The sequence below is a fragment of the Xenopus laevis genome, chromosome 7S (assembly GCF_017654675.1).
Source record: "Xenopus laevis strain J_2021 chromosome 7S, Xenopus_laevis_v10.1, whole genome shotgun sequence".
In the NCBI taxonomy this organism is placed as follows: Eukaryota; Metazoa; Chordata; class Amphibia; order Anura; family Pipidae; genus Xenopus; species Xenopus laevis.
The window spans coordinates 64,618,977-64,642,652 of record NC_054384.1 but is presented as its reverse complement, the minus strand read 5'-3'; the positions used below and the strand labels follow the sequence as shown (position 1 = coordinate 64,642,652).

The window sequence follows — 23,676 nt, the reverse complement described above, 5'->3', positions numbered from 1 at the left end:
TAAAATAAAGATTTTTTTGGCAAAAAATCTCCCAGAGGGATAGTAGTCTTACCTCTCGCCACAGGGCCAACCAACGGACTGAACCAACTGTAACATTGCCAGGTCACCTCTGTTCCCTGCTCTTAAAGGGAAAGTGTTCCCTTTTGATGAGTGAGGTTTATATGGCATTTATTTCTAATTAGATGTGCAGCACATACACAGCCTATTAAGTACACAGAGCATTGCTTTGTATGTGTGGCCTATTGAGTCAGTGCAGTTACTGCGCTGCCATATCTGTTGGATCCATTCATTCATCAGCCATGGTTCCAATCAGTGCTGCTGCTGTTGCTCAGTCTGGTAGAACTGGGGTGTCCTTTGCTTGTAGGGGGTCCCTTCCTTATCTTAAATAGTGGGTAGAGATGGTGGTTCTCATTGTTCTTGGTATTTATTGCTTATTGAGCATTTTGTGATTATTTGGAATAGTCCGGTAAGTTGGGGTGTTTGTGTTCCAACAAGACCTTGTACGTCAGAGAGAGAGTTTGTGTCGGTGTATTTAAAGTGCTATATGTTTCAAAGCTGGTTAGTGGTCTACACACAGTATTTCCTATTGATATAGACGTCATGTAATGTTTCAGCTGTCGGTACCTCCACTTGTCCCCAACTCACCTCTTTTCTTTGTTTTTTTAGGAACATGGGGATCTGGTCTTTTTTCCATGCCTAGCAGGTGCCTCGAATGAAGATTCTGGAGCCCAAAAGCAGTTTTGTATCCCTTATCTTCAATCCCAGGTAAGTAGTCAGTGTTGTTTATTATTGGGGTCAGTGGTGATGGATATGGACCAGTGAACCGTTTTTGTTTAGCTGGTGTCATATACTTAAAGAGGTTGATTACCTTCCAAACACTTTTTTCAGTTTCAATTGTTGTTGAAGTAAAATCCTTCCATCGATCGCTGAAATCCTTCGAAACGTTCGATTCGAACAATTTAATCGTTCGATCGATATTTTATTAGGATAGCCAGATTCGATCAAAAAACTTCGACTTCGATATTCGAAAGTCGAAGTATTTAAATTAGATGGTCGAATTTCGAAGTATTTTCCACTTCGAAATTGGACCATTGATAAATCTGCCCCTATATGTCAGATTAAAAGCCATCTACATGTTCTACTCTTCAGCTTGCATCTGCAGTGGGGGTCCTTGCAACACATTTGGGAAGGGAGTGTGACTGTGGGATAGCAGCTATAGTAGGTAGATGTGGTGCCTATAGTAACAGTGGGAAAATAGTCTCTGGGAAGGGACTGTGGCTATGAGATAGCAGGTATAGTAGGGAGAGATTGTTTTATGGGATCTCTCTGTACATGCTATGAGCAAACATAAGGGGCAGTTCCTGCTGAATTGTGCTTAGTACAGGGGAATACCTATGCTTCCATAGTTGTATGGTATCTCTGTGTGCAGGCTATAAGCAAACTTAGGGACTTTTCCAGCTTCATTTTGTTTAGTACAGAGGTATATCAATGCTGCCATAGTTTTATAGTATCTCTCTTTGCAGGCTATGATCAAACTTAGGGACTGTTCCTGCTGAATTGGGCTTAGTACAGGGCAATACCCATGCTACCTTGTTTTATGGATTCTCTCTGTACAGACTATGAACAAACTTTGCCGACTGTTCCTGTTGAATTTGGCTTAGGACGGAGGAATACCCATGCTGCCCTACTTTTATGGGATCTTCTGAACAGGATATGAACAAAATTTGGGGGACTGTTAGTGCTGAATTGTGCTTAGTACAGAGGAGTAATCATGCTGCCCTACTTTTATGGGATCTCTCTGAACAGGCTACGAATAAACTTTAAGGACTGTTCCTTAATTGTGCTTAGTACAGGGAATGCCTTTGCTGCCTTAGTTGTATGGTCTATTTTGTACAGGCTTTGATCAAACTTAAGGGCTGTTCCTGCTGAATTGTGCTTAGTCCAGGGGACCACCTTTGCTGCCTTAGTTATATGGTATATTTTGTACAGGCTATGAGCAAATTTATCGGCTGTTTCTGCTGAATTGTGCTTAGTGCAGGGGAATACTTATGCTGCCACAGTTTTATGGTGATTCTCTGTACAGGTTATGAGCAAGCTTAGGGTGCTGTTCCTGTTGAATTGTGCTTAGTATAGGAAAATTCCGATGCTGTTCTAGTTTTCTGGTATCTCTCTGTACAGGCTATGACCCAATTTAGGACCGTTCCTGCTGAATAGTGCTTATTATATGGGAATACCTATGCTGCCATAGTTTTATGGGATCTCTTTGTACAGGCTAAGAGCAAACTTAGGGACTGTTCCTGCTGAATTGTGTTTAGTACAGGGGAATAGCTATGCTGCCCTAGTTTTATGGGATCTCTCTATACAGGCTAAGAAAAAACTTATGGAGTGTTCCTGCAGTCATTGTGCTTATAGTACAGAGGAATTCCTATGCTTCCATAGGTTTTTGGAAACTCGGTTTACAAGCAAACTTAGGGGGCTGTTCCTACTGAATTAAGCATAGTACAGGGGAACACTTATTCTACCATAGTCTTATGGTATCTCTCTGTACAGATAATGAGCAAACTTAAGGGACTGTTCCTGCTTAATTGTTCTTAGTACAGGGGTTTACCTAAGCATCTATAATTTTATGGTATATTTTTGTACAGGCTATGAGCAAACTTGGGGACTGTTCCTGCTGAATTGTGCTTAGCACAGGGGAATACCTATGCTGTCATATTTATATAAAGGCATATTGGCTGCAGGCTGAGTTAGTCAGGGAACGGTGTTATATTTACCGCACCCTCACCTTGTCCACTTTCCTGCACTGGTGGTGCTGGTTCACCGCGGGCCCGGCAAGGCCCCTCAACAAATTGCAGTATAATCACGGCTCCGCACACACTTCATAATCAGCAGGTTATTTATTGTTATTTTCACCACACATCAACGTTTCGGGGGGTTTTCACCACCCTTCATCAGGATCCTGATGAAGGGTGGTGAAAACCCCCCGAAACGTTGATGTGTGGTGAAAATAACAATAAATAACCTGCTGATTATGAAGTGTGTGCGGAGCCGTGATTATACTGCAATTAGTCAGGGAACGATCACTCATGTCCTGTAAAGGATACTGTACCCCCTACTGTAAATTGTAAGACAATTAGAAGTCACATAGGCATATGAGACCACATAAAGACAGAAGGCTGCAGGCTGTGTTATACAGGGGACTATCATGTATGTATTATATGTGATAATGTAGGCCTAATGAGACCATATAAAGGCACAAGGCTGTAGGCTGAGTTATACAAGGGTCTCTAAACATGTCTCATGTATTATAAGGGATAATGTACCCCATACTATAAATTATAAGGAAGTCACTGAGTGGTTCTGATACCATATAAAAGCACAAGGCTGCATGTTTTATTATACAGGGAACTCTTGATGTTCACTCATTTTTTATAAGGGATAATGAAACCTCTACTGTGAACTACTGTTCTGTGACTATATAAAGGCACAAGGCTGCAGGGAAAATATAAGGGATATTATACACCCACTATAAATTAGGATATTAAAAGGATATTCCTACGCAGGGATCTTTGCGTATCACTCATTTATTATACGGGATAATGTTTCTCTTACGTTACTTGATAAGGAATTTAGATTTCACTGAGGTGTTCTATGACCATATAGAGGCACAAGGCTGCAGGTTCAGTTATACAGGGTTCATCATTCATTGATTATAAGGGATACTGTACCCCTTGTGTAAATGATAAGGATATTAGCATTCACAGAGGGGTTCTGTGACCATATAAAGGCACAAGGCTTCAGGCTAAGTTATACAGGGATCTCTGAGTATTGCTCATGTATTATAAGGTTTAATGCACCCCCCACTGCAAATGCTAAAAATATTAGAAGTCACTGACGGGTTCTGTGACCATATAAAGGCACACAGTTACAGGCTGAGTTGAACAAAGAATTGTCACTTATGTATTATAATGGATATTGTACCTCCTACTGTAAATTATAAGGATACTAGATACTGAGTGGTTCTGTGACCATATAAAGGCTGTAGGCTGAGTTATACAGGGGACTCTGAGAATCACAAGGTAATGTACCCCTACTGTAAATGATATGGATATTAGCTGGGCCGGTGGGCCAACAGCCCTCATGGGCCCCGCCAACCCAGACCCGCTCACTGCTGGCAGAGCCTCCTTGTTGATCGCCTACCCCCCCCCCCCCCCCGCAGCATGAAGAAATGGCGCGTACTGAAGAAGGTATGCACTGCCAGGGGAGGGGACATAGTGAGCAGAGGGATTTGCAGCAGGGGTCCATGTCCAGGCTGAGTTATACAGGGGATGATCACACATGTATTATAAGGTATAATTAATCCCCACTGTAAATTGTAAGGATATTAGAAGTCACTAAGGGGTTCTGTGACCATGTAAAGGCACAGGGCTGCAGGAGTTATATAGGGGACTATCACTCATTGATTATAAGGGATAAGGTTCTCCCTACTGTAAATGATAAGAGTATTAGATGTCTTTGACTATGTGAAAGCACAAGGCTATAGGCGGGGTTATACTGCGTCCTCTTGAGTACCACTATTGTATTATAAGAGATAATGTACCCCCTACTGTACAATTATAAGGATATTCCATGCCACTGAGGGGTTCTGTGACCCTAAAAGGCACAAGGCTGTGTTATACAGGGAACTCTGAGTATCACTCCTCTATTATTAGATATACTGTACCCCCTATTGTAAATGAGGGGTTCTCTGATCATATAAAGGCACAGGGCTGCAGGCTGAGTTATTCCAGGAACTCTGAGCATCACACGTGTATTGTAAGGGATAATGTCCCTCACTGTAAATTATGAGGATATTAGAAGTCATTGAGAGGTTCTGTGACTTTATAAAGGCTTAAGGATGGAGTTTGAGTTAAACCGGGAACTCCCACGATCACTCATTTATCATAAGGCATAATTAAGCCCCTACTGTAAATGATATGGATATTAGATGTAACTGAGGGGTTGTGTGACCACATGATGACACGGGGCTAAAGGCTGAGTTTTACAGGGAACTCTGATTATCACTCATGTATTATAAGGGTAATGTTTCAATTCTTGTTTCAATTACAAGAAGAAGCCACTGAGGGCTTCTGTGACCATATAAAGGGTTTGTAGACGTGTGTCACTGTAGTTGGTAATGTTTGTTACTATCTGACTGTCCCTTTCTGTCCTCTGAACTGCTGGTTCTGACTCCTGAAACAATGCAACGCTAAGCAATTTCCCAATGTGCATTCATTCCTCATTGTCACTGGTTTAGTGTTACTGTCGTTGGGAATGTCTATCACTTTACAAGGTGTTAAGCCCCAGATTTAGGGTTTTTTTTTTGTTAATGGGGAAGAAAAGACAGCTGCAACAGATAAGCTGTTATTAGTCTTAGTATATTCCAATACTGATTACAGAGTAATATTGGAAGCACAAACTGCATGGTATCTCAGTATGTTAAGATAAGAGCAGTTGAAGGAAGTAGTGCGTCTACGGCTGATCTGTAACTGAGGTTGGGTTCAAACTATTTTTAAGGGTAGGAGACTAAAAGTGCAGTCAGTTTTCAGATTTGGCTCAATATCAAACCTAATCGAAAGCCCAATTTGCATATTCACATTTGGGTACTGGACCTAAACATGTAAAGGGAAGTGGGGAGGGGCATCGAACCCCAAAGTACATTATATACAGTGGGAGGCAGAGAGTCCAGGCACCCAATAAATATATTTAAACCACCAAGAGGCGGTTGGTACCTCAAATACATTATATGTAGTGAGTGCTAGCACCCTAGAGTACTTTCATTTTTTTTTATATCTGTGCTTCATAGTTGTTACGAATCTCACTCATGTATTATAAGGAATAATGTACTCCCTAATTGTGTATTATAAGGATTATTTTACCCTGCATTTTAAACAATAAGGGTATTAGAATTCGGTTGTGTTTGGTGACTATATGAAGGAACAAGGCTGTGGGCTGAGTTATACAGGGACAGAGATGGGCGAATAAATTTGCCAGACACAAATTGTGGTGTATTTCCGGGTTTTGCCGCAAGCGAATTGATTCTCGAAACTGAGGCAACAATTCAGCTGCAAAGGAATTCTGTTCCCCTTATTACAAATGGTAATGTACTATAAGGGATAATGTACCCCCACTATAAATAATAAGGATATTAGATGTAATTGAGAAGTTCTGTGACCATATAAAGGTGCATGGCTGCGGGCTGTGTTATACAGGGGACTTTGAGTATCACTTTTCTAGTACAGGCGATAATGTAACCCCTCTTTTAAGCCATAATCACTTATCATATGACTTATATACAGTATAAGGGATATGGTACCCACTACTGTTAATGATAAGGATAGTAGATGTCACTACATATGGTTCTCTGACCATATAAAGACATAAGTTGCAGGATGTTATATATATGGGGAACTCTTTGTATCTCATATTTTAAGGGATCATGTTGCCCCACTGTAAATTGTAAGGATATTAGATGTCACCGAGAGGCTCTCTAACCTTATAAAGGCACAAGGCTGCAGACTGAGTTATACAGGGGACTCTGAGAATCACTTGTGTGTTTAACGGGATAATGTACCCCCTACTGTAAATGATTAGGATATTAGATGTCACGGAGGGGTTGTGTGACTATATAACAGCACAAAGCTGCAGGCTGAATTATACATGGAACAGTGGGTATCACACATCTATTATAAGGGATAACGTCCACGTTACTGGAAATAATATGGACATTCGAAGTCACTGACGCCTTGTATCACCATATAAAGGAACAAGGCTGTAGGCTACGTTGTACAGGGAACTCTGAGTACCACTCATATATTATAAGTGATGATGTACCCCCTTCTTTAAATGATAAGGATATTAGATGTCACCTAGGGGTTTTGTGACCATAAAAAGTCTCAGGTCTGCAGGCTGAATTATACAGGGATCTCCGAGTTCCACTCATGTTTTATAAGGGCTACTGTACTTCCACAGTATGTCACTGAGTGGTTTTATGACCATATAAAGGCACAAAGTTGCAGGCTGAATTTTACAGGGAACGCAGATCACTTTTTGTTTTTTAGTTCTTCATTTTTATAATTTCCCTTTTTTCCCCCCTAAAGCTGTTGATTTCATACCGTGACTTTTGCCTTGAGTATTCTGACCACTAACCACGCTATCGGATCAGTTATTTTATTTTACTGATTTGCATAATTGTATTTGATTTTTTCGTGTTTTTTTTCTTACATTGCTTTGCAGTTATACAGTTTGGAGCAGAAATACATAATCACCCATTTTGGAGTCATCATAATGTGTAGTTTACAAAATGATGTGGTTTTCAGTCAGGTCACCCTAATTGTTTGTAATTGTTTGCTGCAAGGTAGAAGTTATGAGGTGATTTTTGTAAATGTCACCAAAATCTCCAAATTTAGGAAAGGGTTGCAGCTTGGTGCTTTGGAGTACAAAGACAAGCATACCCGATATGGATTCAGGGGAATGTCCACTTTCTGAAAATATATGGTTTTCTGGGGTGAACATACTTTTTTCTATCTTTGCCCCACAAATGAATGCTGCAAATGTGTTGGTTTTGCAGTACCTGAAATGACAGAGCATGTGGGGGGCTCTTCAAAGCTGCAAAAAGACCCAAATTCATGAAAAGACACGAAGTTGAAGTCCTGAAGCCGTGAAAGGACCCAAAGTAAGGAAAGGAGTCTAAGGTAAGTTCCACTGATCATAAATGTGTTTTTTTTATTTTATTAAACCCCTGGCCACCAATGGATTACGTTAATACTATATAGGCCCCTGGCCACCAATGTTTTTTTTGAATATTCTGTGGGGCCCATGACCACCAATGTTTCTTTTTAACTTTGAAGAGGGGGCCATAATGATTTTTTTTTTTAACTTGTACAGGGGGTCCTAAAAAACTTTTATGGGGGGGGGGCTGGCCACTAATGATTTTTGTAAAACTTTTATGTGGGACCCTGGCCAACAATGTTTTTGTTTTAACCACCGATAATGGCTTTTTATAAATCTTGTGTGGGAGGGGTTTAGTTTTGATAGACTGATATCTATGTGGCCTTTTTACTGTGGTGTAGGCTTGGGTGGATCTGGGGTGGGCCTTGGGGGCTGGACTGGGGTTCTACAACCATATAAAGGCACAAGGTTGCAGGCTGAGTTATACAGGGGACTATCACTGATTGATTATAAGGGATAATGTGCCCCCTACTTTAAATGATATGGATTAAGGATGCTAGATGTCACCGATGGGCTCTGTGACCATATAAAGGCACAAGGCTGCAGACTTATATAGGGAACTCTGCTTATTACTCGTATTATAAAGGATAATGTATCCCCACTGTAGATGATAAGGATATTAGAAGTCATTGAGGGGTTTTGTTACCATAAAGAGACAGAAGGCTGCAGGTTCAGTTATACAGGGAACTCTGAGTATCACTCATGTATAATAAGGGATAATATGCCCCCACTGTAGATGATAAGGATATTTGTATTTTCCACAATTGTTTTTAGCTCTTTATGCCCCAGGCCACCAATGTTTAATTTTAGGGCCCCAGGCCACCAATATTTTTAACTTTTAGGGCCCCCGTGCCACCAATGTTTTAAACTCTTTGTGTCCCTTGCCACCAATGTTTTTAACACTTAGGGCCCCTTTACCACCAATGTTTTTAATTCTAAGGGCTCCTTACCACCAATGTTTATAACTCTTAGGGCCCCTTGCCACCAATGTTTTTAATTCTTGGGGTCCCTTGCCTCCAATGTTTTTAATTCTTAGGGCCCCATGCCACCAATGTTTTTAACTCTTAGGGCCCCTTGCCACCAATGTTTTTAACGCTTAGGGCCCCTTGCCACCAATGTTTTTAACTCTTAGGTCCCCTTGCCACCATGTTTTTAACTCTTAGGGCCCCAGGCCACCAATGTTTTTAACTCTTATGCCCCAGGTCACCAATGTTTTTAACTCTTATGGCACCTTGCCGCCAATGTTTTTACCTCTTAGGGCCCCAGGCCGCCAATGTTTTTAACTCTTATGCCCCAGGTCACCAATGTTTTTAACTCTTAGGGTCCCAGGTCACCAACGTTTTTACCTTTTAGGGCCCCAGGTCACCAATGTTTTCAACTCTTATGACCCCAGGCCACCAATGTTTTGAACTCTTAGGGCCCTAAGCCACCAATGTTTTTTTAACATTTAAGATTTAAAGAAGGGGAAGGTCATTTCATGAGTATATTCTCTCCTGACAGTAGCACAGATTTCCAGTGGGCAACACATTTACTCGTTTGCCGTTGCCTTTATTAGGACCGGCTAGTGTTTGACCAAAGGATTTAACCTACTGCCTCATATTTACACATCAGAAATGCAGAAAAGTTCTACTAATACATTTGATTTAGGTTGAGATAGGTAACTGTTTAAAGAGTCTACCTTGACCAAAAGTTACTGTTCCAGGTTCATGTCCATGTGAACTTTGGTACTGAGTGGGGGGGGTCATGGGTCCAGTGGCAGGGTTGGCCCAACTTGCACCTACCTTCCTTATTACCCCTCAAAGCTCTTGTTCGCATAGCAAACAATGGAGGGTGTCATTGTGGGGGCAAGAAGAAATATAATACTCCTCCATCGCTTTAGCAGGAATCCCCCACCCAAAAAGGATGTCTCATAACCTGAAGAGAGTGGTAACCAAAAAACAAATCCAGCATAGGCGTTCCCCAGTATCAAGCACCTTCATATACTAAATGTCTGGTATAGTATAAATAGGCTGGTGGGATTTCCTTTATTAAGAAAGGGGCAACGGACTTGAATGGAAATGCTTACATTGTGGCCTATGGAGTAAAGCAATTTTGTAGTTCCTTCCAATCATTGGAGATCAATATGTGTCCTTAGTAGAACGAGGCACAGGAGCCCCTTCCCTCAATATTCACCATAGGCATTAAAGAAAAACGCTGAGACATATTTAATGGGAAACCTGGCGGGGAGCACAGGATTTATTAAAATTAATAGCTAATTTATATTTGGGCATCCCTAACGACCAATGATCCAGAGGAAGGAGAAAAACCCTAGAGTACTATGAGGGCCAATCTGCACTGAAGGTAAAAATGCCTTCCTGACTCCTAGAAACGGCAGTCGGTTTTACACCCTGGATCATGCTAAGCACCCCCACCCCCTCCTATACACACCCTTACCTATACACACCCCCTTCAACCTTCCTACTGTAGATATCCCCCCATCATTACTCCTACCCCCACCCTCCCTCCTGTACATAACTCCGACCCTTCCTCCTGTAAATAACTCCCACCCTTCCTCCTGTGCATAACCCCTCACTCTCCCTCCTGTACATAATCCCTCACCCCACTCCTGTACATAACCCCTCACTCTCCCTCCTGTACATAATCCCTTACCCCACTCCTGTACATAACTCCCACACTTCCTCCTGTATATAACTCCCACCCTTCCTCCTGTGCATAACCCCTCACTCTCCCTCCTGTACATAATCCCTCACCCCACTCCTGTACATAACCCCTCACTCTCCCTCCTGTACATAAACCCTCACCCACTCTTGTATATAACTCCCACACTCCCTTCTGTACATAACCCACAAACACACAGACAGACAGACACACAGACATACGCCCTTGGGAGAGGTAGAACCGGAAGGATTTAGGCCATGGTGTTGGGTCGGCAGCAGCAGGTGAGTCTTTGAGTGAAATGCTGAAAAGAAAAGATTTAGAAAGTGTTGACATAAGAATAAAGACAAATACTTGGTTCTTTATGATATTAAAGGCTCGGTCGTGCACTATTCATTGGGCCTGTGGGGACTGTTTGGGTCTCTCTACTCATGGAATGCCTTGGCCTATTATGAAACTCAGTCTGAGCCTGCGCCATTTATTCTTTTATATGATCACCTGGTGCCAGTCTATTACCCAGTAGCAACCCATTTCCAAAGGTGGATATCTAAGCCAGATGTCCAGCAGCCCTATAAGCATTACCTACCTCCCCTGTTATTGGCCTGCTATAGAATCAACACTTTATCTGCAGACTTCGATCTCTGTCAGCAACCTCTTACAACCTAAAGGCAGCCAAACATTGGTCTATGGGGTGCCCTCAAAGTAATCAGCCTGCGGGCTCATCAGACGGTGTATGATTTCCTTTTATTGTTCTGATTGAAAATGCACAGAACTGCAGGAAGTAAAGTGGAGCTGCACTGGACAACATGAGGCATCTCTAGATAATGGGTAAATGTCAGTAAATTGATACATTACCCATACTCTCCGGAGCCTCTTCATGATGGCCTTCCTAAGCTGTTTTCGCAGGGTTGGCCTCTCCACCACCGGAGGATCTTTGATGATCTCTTCCACCTCAGAAGCTTCTTCTTTTCCATCCGCTCCCTCTTCTTTCTCCTCCGCTGCAGGAGTTTGCTCTTCATTTGCTTCAGGAGGTCCTACCGGTTCTTCTTCCACTGCAGGAGATTGCTCCTCCGTCTTCTTCTCCTCCACTGCAGGGGCTTGATGTTCTTCTGCAGAACCTCCTTCTTCTGCTCCCTCTTCTTTCTCCTCCTCTTCAGGAACTTGCTGTTCTTCAGCGGGAGCGCTTTCCTCTTCTTTTTCTGCTTCATTTGTTGGAGCTTCCTCTTCTTCTGCTCCAGGAGCGTCTTCTTCCTTGTCTTCCTCTGCAGGAGCTTGCTCCTCCATCATCTTCTCCTCCACTGCAGGGGCTTGATGGTCTTCTGCTGGAGCTCCTTCTGCTTCCTCTTCGTTCTCTTCTGAGGCAAGGGCTTCCTCTTCTGCTGCTGCTGCAGGGGCTCCATCCTCCTCCTCTTCTTCAGCTGCAGGACTTTGTTTCTTACTAGGTTTGAAGGGAAGAAAATGTAAAAAAAAAAAATGGGTCATTATTGTAATTTGTTTCCAAAGTATTGCAACTACAATTCTGATCACTGGAGGATTAAAATAGCCTGATAGCCTTGTACCTAAGAAATAACATTATGCCTGCTACACACCTGTCCCTACTGTAACACATTGGGCAGTTACTGAGCTGAGTAAGTTCCATGCTAGACTTCACCTAGTGATACATGCTGAAATACATGCTATGGTTGTAGGGACCTAAAAAAGTTCAACAAGTTTCTGTGCTATTTACTATTAGTATGGCCAAAGCACCCAGAGGTACGAGAAAACATCTATTTTTTGAACCAGTATCCATGTGCCAGTAAGTGTAATTGAAAGTGTTAATTGCAAAATACATACCCAGCAGCTTCCTGTAGCTTCTGCTCTCTCACAAACTCGTTGTGCAGCTGGTTAAGATGTTGGTTGATGGTCTGTGAGCACATGGGAGGCACAAGGATAGGAGCAAAGGGGAAAGAAAGGAGACAGTTAGGATTAAGCCTGTAGATGTGCTGCTAATAGTACCTTTATATGCTGAGGGCAGTGATGGTGTGGGATTCCCTGCCGGCAGCTGATATTGTGATATTGTTCAGCCTTTTCTCATCATAGGGAGAAAAACCCCAAATCACCTGTGTGCAGTTGTCCTGATTGCAATGGACCAATCAAAGTTCAGTATCTAGTTGTAAAAAAACCCAAGAAAAGCATCAGGGACAGTGATCCCAGGTGAACTTACATTCTCCAGCCGCAGATACTCAAGTTGCTGCCTCCGGTTTTGGACTCGAGTTGGATGATCCTGTGGAAGAAGAGAGTCAATGTTAAGCGCTTCTTTGTAGCAATGCCATTATTGTGGCCATGTGGTCGCTTGTGATAAAACTCTATGCAGTGTCTGTGCATAACCCCATTTTTGTTGCTGGTGAAAATGGCACTTGGATGGATGACTTTAGATGACCCCAGGGCAGATACAATGAATAATAATGTTCTTGATTATTATAGAGACACACAGTGAAAATAACCTCTCCCATAATAATACTAGTGACACTTACAGGAGGCAGCTTGGCAGACTTCCTGAGGGCGGCATATTCCCTCTTGATCACTTCCTGTAACATAAAGAAAGAAGCAGTGTGAGATAAGAGCTGGCAATCTAATATAATTTGTTCCCTATTTACCTAAACATCAATTCTGCATTACCTACCAGTGAGTTGAGCATTTTCCAGTACAGGATAATGTTCTCCTTGGCCCTCATCCTCGGGTCCACTTCGCATGTAAGAAGGAAGTGCTTTCTGAAAACGAAAGATATCACTGAATGTTTATTAAACATTTTCCAGCCTTATTGCCCTTGCAGTTACCCCTGGGGCAATAGCAAATGATTCCCAAGTCCATTTATGGTTTACTTACAGGACGATGTTCTCGCCGAATTCGACCCGGTAGTGATGTTCTGCAGGAAAAACACATTTCTGTTAAATACTGAGCTATAGGGGGAAAGGCATTCACATATGATAAAACGAATGGCACAACCTTAGGAACTGATAAATAATATAGGATTTTACCGTAATAAGAGGCGAGGGCCTCAAAGTCCGTATGTTCCCCCCTGAAGTCCTTCAGGACGGAGTACAGCGTCTATAAGTGAAAAGAAAGAGCATTAGGGACAGAATACTAAATGGCTCTAAATGCTGCTCACAGTCAGCCTGGCTCTGAGGAGAAAAGAGACAGAAAAGGGTTTGGGTTTTTATGGGGCAAACATGCCAGGAATAAGGGCATTTTATTCTGAAAATTAAATAAACGTAGTGATTGGATTCCCTGGATGTCAGTTCTGCATGCACAGAGGCAAAAGGTTTGGCAGCTCCCATTTATATATATATATATATAAGAATCAGTGCAGACAGACAGCTGCTTAAGGAGAGCTTATATAGAAGAGAGAAAGGGAAACACCAGTTCAGATGAGAGAGGATTGTTTTACACTGAGGCATTACCAGAAGCGATGGTTTTCTCTGCACCTTGTCCATCGTTGAAACCTACAGGGACAAATAGACATAATCAGCCAAAATGAAGTCAAGAGTTGTTCCCCTTTAAATGAACTTTTAGTAGGATGCAGATAGTGATATTCTAAGACAATTTGCACTTGGTTTTTTTTATTAATTGTGGCTTTTGAGTTATTGAACTTTTTCTTCAGCAGCTCTCCAGTTTGCAATTTCAGCCATGTGGTTGCTATGGTCCAAATGATTCTAGCAACCATGTGCTTTGAAGAAAAGTAGCAATAACAATAAACGTGTAGCCTTACAGACCATTTGTTTTTTGATGGGGTCAGTGACCCATTGAAAGCCGGAAAGAGTCAGAAAACTATCGAAAACATTTAATGAAGACCAGTGAAAAAGTTGCTTAGAAGTAGCCATCCTGTAACATACTAAAATATACATTAAAGGTGAACCAGCCATTTATTTATTTCCTTATCTATATTCTCCCATTTGTATGAAACATTGTTCCAGTCAATGATAAAAGCCCATTATTAATGCTGCTGATGAATTGGCTTCTTATAAATACCATATACAGTAGCCGTATGGGCTCATATGCACAAAGCCGACCCCCCAAGTGAATTTACGACAGACTCGCTGAAGAAGAAATCATGTGCTGAATCAGTTGAATTTGCAAGATTACCTCTTAAAGAAGATTCTCCGGGTGGGGGGGGGGAAAAATAGGGGGCGGCACAAGGCCGGGGCACCCCAAGGGGGGGTCTCCCTAAGGAGCCCCTGGCTCTCTCTTACACTGTTCAGCTAAAGATGTAATTGACTGAACAATGGAGAAACCAAAAAAAAAAATAACCCAGGTGTTAATAGGCAGGTGTGAAGCACCGAAGTCGCGGTCCAAAAATCAGGAAAAGCGCTGTAGCAATCTGTGTAGAAAAGAGAATATAAAGGCAAGTTAATGAATTTAGCACTTAATATTTGCTATATAATACAGAGGAAGGCAGAGATCTATTTTCCCCTAAACTTGAGCTTTGTATCAGTTCCAGCAGATATTGGGCCTCAGTCTAAGCCCTGAATAACTGCCAAATCCTGGTCTGTGTCTGCCAACCAGCACTAATATTAAAGGCATCTCCCAAGCACATTTATGGGAAAATTCTCCTAATTCACTAAAATCAGGGAGAGGAGCCACATCTGCTAGTCTGGGGGGGCATCATCCAACCTTTTCCCCTCTTTTTTTTTACTATAGTAAAGGTTATTTGGCAAGAAATCTCTCAGAGGGAATATACATTCAACACAGAGCCAACCAACGGACTAAACCAACTGTCAAACCCTAGGTATAAAGTCTCCTCTCTTCTATGGGACCTGCTGTATGTCCCCCACTCATTTGCTATTACCCCCCAACTGTCCCCATGGCACGTGCCTCTGCTTCCCACCCCTAGTTCCAGACTTGGATCAAGGGAACATGTATTTAGCTACAATGTTGGTACATAAGAGCAGGGCACATACCCAGGGGGCAAAGGGACAAATCTCTAAGGAGCCTGTCAGTAGTGGGAACATAAATGAAGCAGCTTATGGTGTGGTACGGGGTCCCCAAATGTTACCTTCAGAAGATAATGTGAATATTTGCTGGCAGCCCTGCATGACTGCCAAATCCTGGTCTGTGTCTCCCAACCAGCACTAAGATTAAAGGCATCTCCCAAGCACATTTTAGGGGAAAAATATCCAAATTCACTAAAATCAGTGAGAGGCGCAACACCTGCTGGTCTGTGGGGGACATCGGCCAAATTCCCTCCTCTTTTTCCACTAAAATAAAGATTTTTTTGGCAAAAAATCTCCCAGAGGGATAGTAGTCTTACCTCTCGCCACAGGGCCAACCAACGGACTGAACCAACTGTAACATTGCCAGGTCACCTCTGTTCCCTGCTCTTAAAGGGAAAGTGTTCCCTTTTGATGAGTGAGGTTTATATGGCATTTATTTCTAATTAGATGTGCAGCACATACACAGCCTATTAAGTACACAGAGCATTGCTTTGTATGTGTGGCCTATTGAGTCAGTGCAGTTACTGCGCTGCCATATCTGTTGGATCCATTCATTCATCAGCCATGGTTCCAATCAGTGCTGCTGCTGTTGCTCAGTCTGGTAGAACTGGGGTGTCCTTTGCTTGTAGGGGGTCCCTTCCTTATCTTAAATAGTGGGTAGAGATGGTGGTTCTCATTGTTCTTGGTATTTATTGCTTATTGAGCATTTTGTGATTATTTGGAATAGTCCGGTAAGTTGGGGTGTTTGTGTTCCAACAAGACCTTGTACGTCAGAGAGAGAGTTTGTGTCGGTGTATTTAAAGTGCTATATGTTTCAAAGCTGGTTAGTGGTCTACACACAGTATTTCCTATTGATATAGACGTCATGTAATGTTTCAGCTGTCGGTACCTCCACTTGTCCCCAACTCACCGCTTTTCTTTGTTTTTTTAGGAACATGGGGATCTGGTCTTTTTTCCATGCCTAGCAGGTGCCTCGAATGAAGATTCTGGAGCCCAAAAGCAGTTTTGTATCCCTTATCTTCAATCCCAGGTAAGTAGTCAGTGTTGTTTATTATTGGGGTCAGTGGTGATGGATATGGACCAGTGAACCGTTTTTGTTTAGCTGGTGTCATATACTTAAAGAGGTTGATTACCTTCCAAACACTTTTTTCAGTTTCAATTGTTGTTGAAGTAAAATCCTTCCATCGATCGCTGAAATCCTTCGAAACGTTCGATTCGAACAATTTAATCGTTCGATCGATATTTCATTAGGATAGCCAGATTCGATCAAAAAACTTCGACTTCGATATTCGAAAGTCGAAGTATTTAAATTAGATGGTCGAATTTCGAAGTATTTTCCACTTCGAAATTGGACCATTGATAAATCTGCCCCTATATGTCAGATTAAAAGCCATCTACATGTTCTACTCTTCAGCTTGCATCTGCAGTGGGGGTCCTTGCAACACATTTGGGAAGGGAGTGTGACTGTGGGATAGCAGCTATAGTAGGTAGATGTGGTGCCTATAGTAACAGTGGGAAAATAGTCTCTGGGAAGGGACTGTGGCTATGAGATAGCAGGTATAGTAGGGAGAGATTGTTTTATGGGATCTCTACGTACAAGCTATGAGCAAACTAAGGAACAGTTCCTGCTTAATTGTACTTACTACTTGCGAATAGCTATCCTGGCATAGTTTTATGTGATCTCTCTGTACAGGTTATGAGCAAAGTAGCAAGCTGAGGGTACTGTTCCGTCTTCATTGTGCTTAGTACAGGGGAATACCTATCCTGGCATAGTCTTATGGGATCTCTCTGTACATGCTATGAGCAAACATAAGGGGCAGTTCCTGCTGAATTGTGCTTAGTACAGGGGAATACCTATGCTTCCATAGTTGTATGGTATCTCTGTGTGCAGGCTATAAGCAAACTTAGGGACTTTTCCAGCTTCATTTTGTTTAGTACAGAGGTATATCAATGCTGCCATAGTTTTATAGTATCTCTCTTTGCAGGCTATGATCAAACTTAGGGACTGTTCCTGCTGAATTGGGCTTAGTACAGGGCAATACCCATGCTACCTTGTTTTATGGATTCTCTCTGTACAGACTATGAACAAACTTTGCCGACTGTTCCTGTTGAATTTGGCTTAGGACGGAGGAATACCCATGCTGCCCTACTTTTATGGGATCTTCTGAACAGGATATGAACAAAATTTGGGGGACTGTTAGTGCTGAATTGTGCTTAGTACAGAGGAGTAATCATGCTGCCCTACTTTTATGGGATCTCTCTGAACAGGCTACGAATAAACTTTAAGGACTGTTCCTTAATTGTGCTTAGTACAGGGAATGCCTTTGCTGCCTTAGTTGTATGGTCTATTTTGTACAGGCTTTGATCAAACTTAAGGGCTGTTCCTGCTGAATTGTGCTTAGTCCAGGGGACCACCTTTGCTGCCTTAGTTATATGGTATATTTTGTACAGGCTATGAGCAAATTTATCGGCTGTTTCTGCTGAATTGTGCTTAGTGCAGGGGAATACTTATGCTGCCACAGTTTTATGGTGATTCTCTGTACAGGTTATGAGCAAGCTTAGGGTGCTGTTCCTGTTGAATTGTGCTTAGTATAGGAAAATTCCGATGCTGTTCTAGTTTTCTGGTATCTCTCTGTACAGGCTATGACCCAATTTAGGACCGTTCCTGCTGAATAGTGCTTATTATATGGGAATACCTATGCTGCCATAGTTTTATGGGATCTCTTTGTACAGGCTAAGAGCAAACTTAGGGACTGTTCCTGCTGAATTGTGTTTAGTACAGGGGAATAGCTATGCTGCCCTAGTTTTATGGGATCTCTCTATACAGGCTAAGAAAAAACTTATGGAGTGTTCCTGCAGTCATTGTGCTTATAGTACAGAGGAATTCCTATGCTTCCATAGGTTTTTGGAAACTCGGTTTACAAGCAAACTTAGGGGGCTGTTCCTACTGAATTAAGCATAGTACCCCAGGGGAACACTTATTCTACCATAGTCTTATGGTATCTCTCTGTACAGATAATGAGCAAACTTAAGGGACTGTTCCTGCTTAATTGTTCTTAGTACAGGGGTTTACCTAAGCATCTATAATTTTATGGTATATTTTTGTACAGGCTATGAGCAAACTTGGGGACTGTTCCTGCTGAATTGTGCTTAGCACAGGGGAATACCTATGCTGTCATATTTATATAAAGGCATATTGGCTGCAGGCTGAGTTAGTCAGGGAACGGTGTTATATTTACCGCACCCTCACCTTGTCCACTTTCCTGCACTGGTGGTGCTGGTTCACCGCGGGCCCGGCAAGGCCCCTCAACAAATTGCAGTATAATCACGGCTCCGCACACACTTCATAATCAGCAGGTTATTTATTGTTATTTTCACCACACATCAACGTTTCGGGGGGTTTTCACCACCCTTCATCAGGATCCTGATGAAGGGTGGTGAAAACCCCCCGAAACGTTGATGTGTGGTGAAAATAACAATAAATAACCTGCTGATTATGAAGTGTGTGCGGAGCCGTGATTATACTGCAATTAGTCAGGGAACGATCACTCATGTCCTGTAAAGGATACTGTACCCCCTACTGTAAATTGTAAGACAATTAGAAGTCACATAGGCATATGAGACCACATAAAGACAGAAGGCTGCAGGCTGTGTTATACAGGGGACTATCATGTATGTATTATATGTGATAATGTAGGCCTAATGAGACCATATAAAGGCACAAGGCTGTAGGCTGAGTTATACAAGGGTCTCTAAACATGTCTCATGTATTATAAGGGATAATGTACCCCATACTATAAATTATAAGGAAGTCACTGAGTGGTTCTGATACCATATAAAAGCACAAGGCTGCATGTTTTATTATACAGGGAACTCTTGATGTTCACTCATTTTTTATAAGGGATAATGAAACCTCTACTGTGAACTACTGTTCTGTGACTATATAAAGGCACAAGGCTGCAGGGAAAATATAAGGGATATTATACACCCACTATAAATTAGGATATTAAAAGGATATTCCTACGCAGGGATCTTTGCGTATCACTCATTTATTATACGGGATAATGTTTCTCTTACGTTACTTGATAAGGAATTTAGATTTCACTGAGGTGTTCTATGACCATATAGAGGCACAAGGCTGCAGGTTCAGTTATACAGGGTTCATCATTCATTGATTATAAGGGATACTGTACCCCTTGTGTAAATGATAAGGATATTAGCATTCACAGAGGGGTTCTGTGACCATATAAAGGCACAAGGCTTCAGGCTAAGTTATACAGGGATCTCTGAGTATTGCTCATGTATTATAAGGTTTAATGCACCCCCACTGCAAATGCTAAAAATATTAGAAGTCACTGACGGGTTCTGTGACCATATAAAGGCACACAGTTACAGGCTGAGTTGAACAAAGAATTGTCACTTATGTATTATAATGGATATTGTACCTCCTACTGTAAATTATAAGGATACTAGATACTGAGTGGTTCTGTGACCATATAAAGGCTGTAGGCTGAGTTATACAGGGGACTCTGAGAATCACAAGGTAATGTACCCCTACTGTAAATGATATGGATATTAGCTGGGCCGGTGGGCCAACAGCCCTCATGGGCCCCGCCAACCCAGACCCGCTCACTGCTGGCAGAGCCTCCTTGTTGATCGCCTACCCCCCCCCCCCGCAGCATGAAGAAATGGCGCGTACTGAAGAAGGTATGCACTGCCAGGGGAGGGGACATAGTGAGCAGAGGGATTTGCAGCAGGGGTCCATGTCCAGGCTGAGTTATACAGGGGATGATCACACATGTATTATAAGGTATAATTAATCCCCACTGTAAATTGTAAGGATATTAGAAGTCACTAAGGGGTTCTGTGACCATGTAAAGGCACAGGGCTGCAGGAGTTATATAGGGGACTATCACTCATTGATTATAAGGGATAAGGTTCTCCCTACTGTAAATGATAAGAGTATTAGATGTCTTTGACTATGTGAAAGCACAAGGCTATAGGCGGGGTTATACTGCGTCCTCTTGAGTACCACTATTGTATTATAAGAGATAATGTACCCCCTACTGTACAATTATAAGGATATTCCATGCCACTGAGGGGTTCTGTGACCCTAAAAGGCACAAGGCTGTGTTATACAGGGAACTCTGAGTATCACTCCTCTATTATTAGATATACTGTACCCCCTATTGTAAATGAGGGGTTCTCTGATCATATAAAGGCACAGGGCTGCAGGCTGAGTTATTCCAGGAACTCTGAGCATCACACGTGTATTGTAAGGGATAATGTCCCTCACTGTAAATTATGAGGATATTAGAAGTCATTGAGAGGTTCTGTGACTTTATAAAGGCTTAAGGATGGAGTTTGAGTTAAACCGGGAACTCCCACGATCACTCATTTATCATAAGGCATAATTAAGCCCCTACTGTAAATGATATGGATATTAGATGTAACTGAGGGGTTGTGTGACCACATGATGACACGGGGCTAAAGGCTGAGTTTTACAGGGAACTCTGATTATCACTCATGTATTATAAGGGTAATGTTTCAATTCTTGTTTCAATTACAAGAAGAAGCCACTGAGGGCTTCTGTGACCATATAAAGGGTTTGTAGACGTGTGTCACTGTAGTTGGTAATGTTTGTTACTATCTGACTGTCCCTTTCTGTCCTCTGAACTGCTGGTTCTGACTCCTGAAACAATGCAACGCTAAGCAATTTCCCAATGTGCATTCATTCCTCATTGTCACTGGTTTAGTGTTACTGTCGTTGGGAATGTCTATCACTTTACAAGGTGTTAAGCCCCAGATTTAGGGTTTTTTTTTGTTAATGGGGAAGAAAAGACAGCTGCAACAGATAAGCTGTTATTAGTCTTAGTATATTCCAATACTGATTACAGAGTAATATTGGAAGCACAAACTGCATGGTATCTCAGTATGTTAAGATAAGAGCAGTTGAAGGAAGTAGTGCGTCTACGGCTGATCTGTAACTGAGGTTGGGTTCAAACTATTTTTAAGGGTAGGAGACTAAAAGTGCAGTCAGTTTTCAGATTTGGCTCAATATCAAACCTAATCGAAAGCCCAATTTGCATATTCACATTTGGGTACTGGACCTAAACATGTAAAGGGAAGTGGGGAGGGGCATCGAACCCCAAAGTACATTATATACAGTGGGAGGCAGAGAGTCCAGGCACCCAATAAATATATTTAAACCACCAAGAGGCGGTTGGTACCTCAAATACATTATATGTAGTGAGTGCTAGCACCCTAGAGTACTTTCATTTTTTTTTTATATCTGTGCTTCATAGTTGTTACGAATCTCACTCATGTATTATAAGGAATAATGTACTCCCTAATTGTGTATTATAAGGATTATTTTACCCTGCATTTTAAACAATAAGGGTATTAGAATTCGGTTGTGTTTGGTGACTATATGAAGGAACAAGGCTGTGGGCTGAGTTATACAGGGACAGAGATGGGCGAATAAATTTGCCAGACACAAATTGTGGTGTATTTCCGGGTTTTGCCGCAAGCGAATTGATTCTCGAAACTGAGGCAACAATTCAGCTGCAAAGGAATTCTGTTCCCCTTATTACAAATGGTAATGTACTATAAGGGATAATGTACCCCCACTATAAATAATAAGGATATTAGATGTAATTGAGAAGTTCTGTGACCATATAAAGGTGCATGGCTGCGGGCTGTGTTATACAGGGGACTTTGAGTATCACTTTTCTAGTACAGGCGATAATGTAACCCCTCTTTTAAGCCATAATCACTTATCATATGACTTATATACAGTATAAGGGATATGGTACCCACTACTGTTAATGATAAGGATAGTAGATGTCACTACATATGGTTCTCTGACCATATAAAGACATAAGTTGCAGGATGTTATATATATGGGGAACTCTTTGTATCTCATATTTTAAGGGATCATGTTGCCCCACTGTAAATTGTAAGGATATTAGATGTCACCGAGAGGCTCTCTAACCTTATAAAGGCACAAGGCTGCAGACTGAGTTATACAGGGGACTCTGAGAATCACTTGTGTGTTTAACGGGATAATGTACCCCCTACTGTAAATGATTAGGATATTAGATGTCACGGAGGGGTTGTGTGACTATATAACAGCACAAAGCTGCAGGCTGAATTATACATGGAACAGTGGGTATCCACACATCTATTATAAGGGATAACGTCCACGTTACTGGAAATAATATGGACATTCGAAGTCACTGACGCCTTGTATCACCATATAAAGGACAAGGCTGTAGGCTACGTTGTACAGGGAACTCTGAGTACCACTCATATATTATAAGTGATGATGTACCCCCTTCTTTAAATGATAAGGATATTAGATGTCACCTAGGGGTTTTGTGACCATAAAAAGTCTCAGGTCTGCAGGCTGAATTATACAGGGATCTCTGAGTTCCACTCATGTTTTATAAGGGCTACTGTACTTCCACAGTATGTCACTGAGTGGTTTTATGACCATATAAAGGCACAAAGTTGCAGGCTGAATTTTACAGGGAACGCAGATCACTTTTTTGTTTTTTAGTTCTTCATTTTTATAATTTCCCTTTTTCCCCCCTAAAGCTGTTGATTTCATACCGTGACTTTTGCCTTGAGTATTCTGACCACTAACCACGCTATCGGATCAGTTATTTTATTTTACTGATTTGCATAATTGTATTTGATTTTTTCGTGTTTTTTTTCTTACATTGCTTTGCAGTTATACAGTTTTGGAGCAGAAATACATAATCACCCATTTTGGAGTCATCATAATGTGTAGTTTACAAAATGATGTGGTTTTCAGTCAGGTCACCCTAATTGTTTGTAATTGTTTGCTGCAAGGTAGAAGTTATGAGGTGATTTTTGTAAATGTCACCAAAATCTCCAAATTTAGGAAAGGGTTGCAGCTTGGTGCTTTGGAGTACAAAGACAAGCATACCCGATATGGATTCAGGGGAATGTCCACTTTCCTGAAAATATATGGTTTTCTGGGGTGAACATACTTTTTTCTATCTTTGCCCCACAAATGAATGCTGCAAATGTGTTGGTTTTGCAGTACCTGAAATGACAGAGCATGTGGGGGGCTCTTCAAAGCTGCAAAAAGACCCAAATTCATGAAAAGACACGAAGTTGAAGTCCTGAAGCCGTGAAAGGACCCAAAGTAAGGAAAGGAGTCTAAGGTAAGTTCCACTGATCATAAATGTGTTTTTTTATTTTATTAAACCCCTGGCCACCAATGGATTACGTTAATACTATATAGGCCCCT

General features: G+C 41.8%; 1 protein-coding gene and 1 long non-coding RNA gene across 3 annotated transcripts in view; one reads left to right on the top strand and one right to left on the bottom strand.

Moving 5' to 3' along the window:
- Positions 1 to 23,676, top strand: part of LOC121396096 — a 61,915-nt gene that overhangs the window by 7,986 nt on the left and 30,253 nt on the right. For both annotated transcript variants that reach the window (XR_005962814.1, XR_005962815.1), the window contains exons 2-5: positions 667 to 765; positions 7,610 to 7,733; positions 16,327 to 16,425; positions 23,467 to 23,590. This is a non-coding gene — a long non-coding RNA (uncharacterized LOC121396096). The remainder of the gene's footprint in view (positions 1 to 666; positions 766 to 7,609; positions 7,734 to 16,326; positions 16,426 to 23,466; positions 23,591 to 23,676) is intronic.
- LOC121396071 (cilia- and flagella-associated protein 251-like) lies at positions 10,488 to 13,984 on the bottom strand. The gene is made up of 9 exons (XM_041570670.1): positions 13,866 to 13,984; positions 13,443 to 13,512; positions 13,291 to 13,330; positions 13,088 to 13,175; positions 12,939 to 12,992; positions 12,629 to 12,688; positions 12,259 to 12,329; positions 11,281 to 11,863; positions 10,488 to 10,729 (listed from the first exon to the last, which is right to left on the bottom strand). The coding sequence occupies exons 1-9, from the start codon at positions 13,896 to 13,898 to the stop codon at positions 10,679 to 10,681; spliced, it is 1,050 nt and encodes a 349-aa protein (XP_041426604.1). The 5' UTR covers positions 13,899 to 13,984; the 3' UTR covers positions 10,488 to 10,678.